Genomic DNA, 7469 nt, shown 5'->3' with positions numbered 1-7469 from the left:
AAACACCTACTCTCGCACTTACACCTCTACTCTGCGCACTTTGCTCTCCTAGAACTCAATTAATAGATCTTGTAAGGTAGCACTAGTTGTATTGTTCTCCGCTTTGCTTGTATTTCCTCATATTTAAGTCGCTTTGGATAAAAGCGTCTCTAAATGAATAAATGTAAATGTAAATAACTACAGTACTGATGAGTTCCATCACATAATTGACTTGTAATTCCTCCACCAACCACCAGAGGTCATAACAGCTTAATAATAAGAACTGACTGATTTTTTCTACACACACAAACACACACACAAACACACACACACACACACACACACACACTTCATCCTTCTTGTCTTATATCTGTGCATTATCTTTATGAATTAATAACTGAAAGTTCCCGGGATAGACTTCAGGATAAAGAACATATTCACCTATTTAGACAAAAAGAAAAAAAAGACCCGATTAGCCTAGCAACCTGATTCTACTTATGCTAGATATAATCTGACTAACAACACCCTCCTACCTCAACTCTTTCCTGAAGGCTTACATTCCGTCACGCGATCTGCGATCAATCAACGACCGACGCTTAGTAGATCCTACTCAGCGTGGCTGCGTGAACTAATGCCTCTTCTTACAATAACGAGCAAACCTACTAGAACCGTTTTTTTTATAAATCTTTCCAAGTATATTTTTAATTTGATTCTTTTAAATTCTGCATATTCCATCATCTGGTGTTTTTTTCCTAACGTGCCCTGTTGAGTTTCTCTAACCGTTTCCTCCCAGAGTAAAGAAGATCTCTCTCAGCGGCCAAAGAGGTCAAATGTTCATAACCGCAGACCTCTTCAGGAGCTAAATCTGTCCAGAAGGCAATGCAGTCTGATGCAGTTTCATTTTCAGCATAATGATGGATGAAGCATTCCATTATAGATTAACCAGAGCGACAAAATACTTAAAATGTCAAATATATACATATATAATGTCTCGATCTTGGCTAATTTGACACAAAAATCAAGTTTAATAATCCATGTATTCCATTAAAGTCTACCTAAAGTATCATATTTTGGTTGCTTTACTCTTATAGAGCCAGTGTATGTGACCATATGGCCAATAAATAAAGCCTGTAAAGAACAAAAAGTCAGAAAACGACAAAATAGAGAGGACGGGTTTGGGAGATTTTCCAATCTCAAACTCATTGGATCATCTTCTTGTTGTTCTTCTTGTTGTTCTTCTTGTTGTTTTTTGCCCACCACCAATTTCCCCTTTTCGAGGCACCATTGAGACATTATTTATTTGACTTCATTCATATTCATGGATGTGTTGCACTGCATATTTAAGGGTTAGTGTGGGTGAGGGGTGTGTGTAGGACGTAACAGGCAGGACAGGCGAGGAGACAAAACAACAGACAAGACGGTAGACGCAACATGGACGTGGTACTTATCAGGATGGTGGTTCGAGAGTGGTGCGGAATGGAAGGGTTGCAGTTGGAATGTTGGTTGAGCTCATTATTATGAATAACACCAACTTTGGTCATGTGTACGGGTGTTTAATTTAGTGGTGTGTGTGTGTGTGTGTTAACATTATTCTTGTGTATTGTTGGCTATTGCGAAGTGATTCCCTGGTGTAGGTGATCGGTGGTGTCCAAATCAAGCTAATTTTCATAGTTTTACATTGTTTTGTGGTCGATTATTAAGTAGTGTACCAATTTCAGACTGACATGTGGGCGGAGTGAAGGGGCATTGGGGGGCGTGTCTGTAAAATGACCGATAAGAAAACCAGTCCAAACATAATCAAGAATTCCGGACCGTAACAGTTTTCCAAACCGGTTTTCTCAGCTCAGGTCATGGTTTAAACCGTGTTACAGATTATCCATGATATTAGTATTAGTAAGAATAGAACAAAATGACTATTTAAAGCTACTTTGACAAAGTAGGAAGATAAACGCGAATGAAGGCAGCGATGGCACTGTGATTTGTTCTGGAAGTAAAAAAAAACCAAAACAAACGAATCGTGTCGTTTGTGCCAGACGAAATTACTGACCACAAAGTTTTACTTCCTGTTTTTCATCTTTTCAACCCCAGCGTTTACACAGACCTCCCTCATTAATATTCCGCCTTTCTCTTTTACTGACGGAACAGACGCTAAAACTAAACATTCACAATTTTATTTCTGAATACTAGTTATAAATCACCTTTTCATCAGTACGTTATTATACCAGTAAATCATTTCACGTTCATTTCTCCACGCGATAAATGATTCGGGTGTACGATTTTAAAAAATGCAATATATATATATATATATATATATTTCAAGGCCCTTTTTTTAAAAAAAAGTGAATTTTATAAGACTTTATTTTAAAAATGCGAACACAGTAAGTACTCTATTCAAACGCTGTTTAATTATGAATATAAAAAACGAGAGTCTGTTGCATGTATCGCTGTAAAATGTGCTGAAATATAGATAGTTAAGTATATTATTATTTTTTTTATACACCGATGTTTTTAGTGTGTTTCAAATAAAAACGGATTAAAATTTTTTATTAAGTACACTTAACACAATTAAAGTCAGGCTTTAATACACGACGTACAGTTAGAGTAAGCTAAGAGTCCGTCTTAGCGCAGGGTGAAAGTAGTGATCTGGTTTGGTTTACTTTAGCCAGGTTTTTTCCCCCTCAATATCTTTCAGTAACGCTAAATACAGAATAATTTAGCGACAAAAACAGTTCTACGCAGTACATCTCTGACCCCATTTATCTTCAGTGTAAAATGCTTCAAAAGAAACGGTGTCGTAATGATCTGATAATTATATGATATACGAGACAAAATCCCAGCTAAACCATTAGCGTAGCCGAGAGAACTAGAGTAGTGCTAGCCAGATCTTTGATGTTATGTTTTACTCTCTATTAAACGTCACATCGCTGTTCGGTAGTCATTGTGTTAAATATAAAACGTGCTAAGTGCTGCTGCAGACTATTGTTGTTGGGCGCAGTCGTGCTAGCTAGCTTACTGCGTACAGTATGAATTAGCTTGAGATAGCTAGCTAACAATCCCAGCCAGTTAGTGAAACCCCAGTGGAATTCGGCAAAGTTAGTTAGCTAGGTAGTGTGGGGTTCGTTTGTAAAATGGTGAATGATTACTATTTGCTCCTCTCAGTGTGTTTTCTGATCGTTACACCACTGTGTCGTGTTTTGTTTTGTACGTTCAGTGGTCCCTCTGTATTAAAAGCACAGTGATCTTTCCTTTAGTTTAAACGATGGCTGTGTGTGACTCCTGATTAGCCAAGTGTCTCTTTTCAAATCCTCTTTTCAAATCCTCAAACTGCAGAGCAGTGAAGTGAAACAACTCACCATATCACAAGTTTCCAACAATAACAAAAAGTTTTTCATGGTGTTAAAAAGACGAGAAAAGCTTCCATTTACTGGATGAGAGCTGGCCTTGTTATTTAATATATGCAGGGTTCTTAGGGGGATTTTTGAGAAGTTTTGATTCTTCCTGTGATGCAAATTTGATTTCAGGCTGACGTTCTGAGCTTCTCTCAAGAACAACACGCTTAAGACAAGACAGCAGTCAGGTAACGCACTTAATTACATGATCAACTATTTCTGGGTTTGTTTGTTTTTTGTAGTTAAAAACCCGTCATCAGGATATAAAAAGTTACCTAACAGTTCATGACTGTTTTAACTCATTACTAATCATAACATTTCTTCCAGTTAAACATGTCATGTGTTTATATTGTTTGATATATATCATATAGTACGTAATAATGTTCTTCTCATAAAAGTGTTCTAACCCTTAATTAAATGCGCTTAAATCTAAACGAATCATCAAGATATATTCAGAATTTTGTCATTGGATTGGTATAGTACCAATCCATGGTATAGTAAATATGGTATATAAATATGGTATAGTAAAGTTTAGGTGTAATCTGGTCTCAAGGAATCCAATAATGCTCGTTATTCAATTTACCGGACAAGAAATTTTTTTAAAAATCACCGTTATACAGTATAAATGTTTACAGTAATGTCATGACACGGTGAAAGGATTCGAACAGAAATGGCACGAAAACAGGTTTTCATTTCCGACGCTAATTCTGACACTTTGACTCTATCGATATCCATCCGATCTTTTTGTTTTCTTGCTTTAATAATCATTCATGATCTCGAGCACGTCATTAAAAAAAATACACCAAAAAAAAAATATTTTTTTTATTGTTAAATCACTTAGCAGGAACTTTTAGAATCTTTTCCTAAAGATTTTAGGATTAGGATTCTTGTTAATTGTAATTATGATTGTAAAGAAATTAAGGTTTTGTAATTATATAATGCATATATATATATATATATATATATATTAAATATGGAGAAACACTTTATTCCAAGGCCTGTGTGCCGGATCCGGTCTCATTAGAGGTTCTAATCTGGCCCGGAATAAACTCAACAAATTTAAGGCTACTAATGAATGCGCTAATGATGTAATTGTTTATTATCAAGTGAAAGGCTTCCGTTCCGTTTCAGCTCCAGGTTGTATCACTACAGAATGTGGGACAGTCAAGAGGGGGGTAAATACTTATGCAAGACACCGTATGGAAAAGCCGTACGTTACTGAAGTGACTTTTCCCTTTATACAACATCTATTTTGTTTTGGGGTTTTTTCTGCAGGATGAAGTTGTCACTGTCCGTAGTGATCTGTTTAAGCCTGGCTTGGACTCGCGCTCAGACGTCTGACAGACCAAACTGTTACGAATGCGACGAAGATCACTTCTGCAACTGTTCTGCAAAGACTCTCCACAGGGTACCCATAGTTCCCGCCAGCGTTCTGTCCCTCGACGTGTCCTTCAACGAGATCGAGTCCGTTACTAAGAAGGATCTGGCCGCGTACACGGCGCTGAGAACGTTGAAGCTGCAGGAGAACGAGCTCAGCGCGATCCACAAAGACGCGTTTCATTCCCAGAGCAAACTGGAAGAACTCGATCTGTCGTTCAACAAACTGGAAAACATTTCTTCGCTGTGGTTCTCTTCGCTTCGGTCTCTGAAACATCTGAACATCTTGGGAAACCGATATATGACCTTGGGAGCCGTCGGCCTGTTCCAGTTTGTTGAGGATCCTGCGCTGAGGACGTTACGATTCGGCAACCCTTCGATCGAGGACGTCAGACGGAACATGTTGAATAAGATCAGACAGCTGGACGAGCTGACGTTTGTCGGCGGAAAGTTAAGCTCATACGAGAGCGGAAGTTTCAAGACAGCTCAACCCATCAGGGTGGTTTCTCTCAGCCTTCAGGGGTTGTTTCAGGATGATCCGGCGCTCGTATCAAAGATCCTTCGAGACGTTTCTCACCCTGAGACATCGCTGACCGTCAGAGATGTTTCGCTGGAGACAAGAGAACCCATACAATCCTTTAAAGAGGTCAGAGAAGGCTGTACCAGACGGCTTACCTTTCAAAACGCAAGCACGACTGATGAGGGAGTCACCCACCTTCTAGAAGTTTTAGACGGCTCTCCGATGTCATACCTCGGTCTTGAGGATATCCATCTCGTAGGCACGGGTTCGTGGGAAAAAGCACGGTGGACGCACTTCGAAAACCTGCACACATTGTTCCTCCGCAACGTAGAAATCCAGGGCTTCTTCAGATTCAGCAGCATGATACAGTTAGCGTTTCTGTTGAAGCACCTCACCAAGATCTCCGTCGTCAATGCCACCGTTTTCGTTATTCCCTGCAGCACCACCTATTTTCTACAGAAGGTGGAGTACTTGGACTTGAGCCAAAATCTCCTATCAGATATCACCATTCAGGAATCCTTGTGCAACGGTGACTGCAAGATGCGCGATCTGCACACGCTCAACGTCAGCCACAACTCGCTGAAATCCCTCCAGCTCGTGTCCCGCCTGGTCACACGTCTCCACAGGCTTACGTCGCTGGACGTGAGTCACAATGACTTTTTGAAGATGCCAGAGAGTTGCAGTTGGCCTGCGAGTCTCAGGTTTATGAATCTCTCTGCTACAAAACTTCATCGCATAACTCCGTGCCTTCCTGTGAGCCTGACCGTTCTGGATTTGAGCCAAAATTACCTCACGGAGTTCCACCAGCATCTTCCCAGCCTCATGGAGCTCTGGCTTACAGGAAACAGGTTCATTTCCCTCCCGGAAGGCGGATGGTTTCCAAGCCTACGGACGTTGCTCATTCAAAGCAACACGTTGAACGTGTTCAATAAAAGCGACCTGATGGCGTTCCAGTCTCTCCAGGTCTTGGAAGCTGGTCGGAACAATTTTGTTTGCAGCTGTGACTTTGTAGAGTTCTTTACAGGTCGTATTGACCACTTGATCACTCTGAGGGACGGACATCGTTCCTACGTGTGTGACTCTCCTTTCACGTTAAGGGGTCGTGCGGTCGATAATGCCCGACTGTCAGTCTTCGAGTGCCACATGATCCTGTCCGTTTCCGTCCTCTGCTCTGCGATCGTTCTCGTCCTGATCGCCATCGGGGTCACCTGCTACAAGCTTCACGTCTTATGGTATCTACAGATGACGCTGGCGTGGTTAAGAGCGAAAAGTAAACCGGCCGTACGCAGCGGAGGCGCTGATCTCTGCTACGATGCTTTCGTATCGTACAGCCAGCACGACGCGGAGTGGGTCGAAGAAATCCTAGTGCCGAAGTTAGAGAGTTCGGAACCTCCGGTCACTCTGTGTCTTCACAAGCGAGACTTCCTTCCCGGCCGCTGGATCGTCGACAACATCATCGAGTCCATAGAAAGTAGCCATCGGACTCTCTTCGTCCTGTCGGAGAACTTCGTGACGAGCGAGTGGTGCCGCTACGAGCTGGACTTCTCGCATTTCCGGATCGTCGACGAGCACAACGATTCGGCCGTCCTGATCCTGCTGGAGCCGATCGCCAAGGAGACGATTCCCAAGCGTTTCTGCAAACTGCGCAAAATCATGAACTCCACCACGTACCTCGAGTGGCCTCACGACGAAGAAAAGCGAGAGGTGTTCTGGCAGAACCTCCGAGCTGCGCTCAAGAGGGAGCACCGCTGATCCGTCACGGGTCGCGCCTCCGTCACCTCGGACACCGATTCCGCGTTTCATTTTGTCCAGGATTAAGGTTCTGAATGATGTCAATGTAGAAGAATTCTACAGTTTAATCTAATGTAAAGATTAGACTTATCTCAAACTTAGACTCAACCTCTGTCTCAAATCTGATTCAGATCGGCTCTCAATAAAGAAACGTTTTATCCATTTAAGGATCGTTTGCAACAGGGGCTTTCCTTTTATTGTCAGCTTCCTCATAAAATAGAGAACATACCACGCACACACACACACACACACACACACACACACACACACACACACACACACACACCTTATGAGTAATTCTTCTGTTATTTCCTCAGTGGTAAATTCTACATGATAGTTAGAATTGTAGTCTCGTTTATTTGAATATGATTTACATTGCAGTGGTGAAAGAGTTTTAATTCACGTGTTAGCAT

General features: G+C 41.5%; 1 protein-coding gene across 1 annotated transcript; it reads left to right on the top strand.

Moving 5' to 3' along the window:
* The first annotated feature begins 3327 nt into the window (after positions 1–3327).
* On the top strand, positions 3328–7106 carry tlr2 (toll-like receptor 2). The gene is made up of 2 exons (XM_017458028.3): positions 3328–3556; positions 4644–7106. The coding sequence occupies exon 2, from the start codon at positions 4645–4647 to the stop codon at positions 7015–7017; it is 2373 nt and encodes a 790-aa protein (XP_017313517.1). The 5' UTR covers positions 3328–3556; position 4644; the 3' UTR covers positions 7018–7106.
* The last annotated feature ends 363 nt before the right edge of the window (positions 7107–7469 follow it).

The sequence above is a fragment of the Ictalurus punctatus genome, chromosome 26, assembly GCF_001660625.3.
Source record: "Ictalurus punctatus breed USDA103 chromosome 26, Coco_2.0, whole genome shotgun sequence".
In the NCBI taxonomy this organism is placed as follows: domain Eukaryota; kingdom Metazoa; phylum Chordata; class Actinopteri; order Siluriformes; family Ictaluridae; genus Ictalurus; species Ictalurus punctatus.
This window is presented reverse-complemented; position numbering and strand designations above follow the sequence as displayed.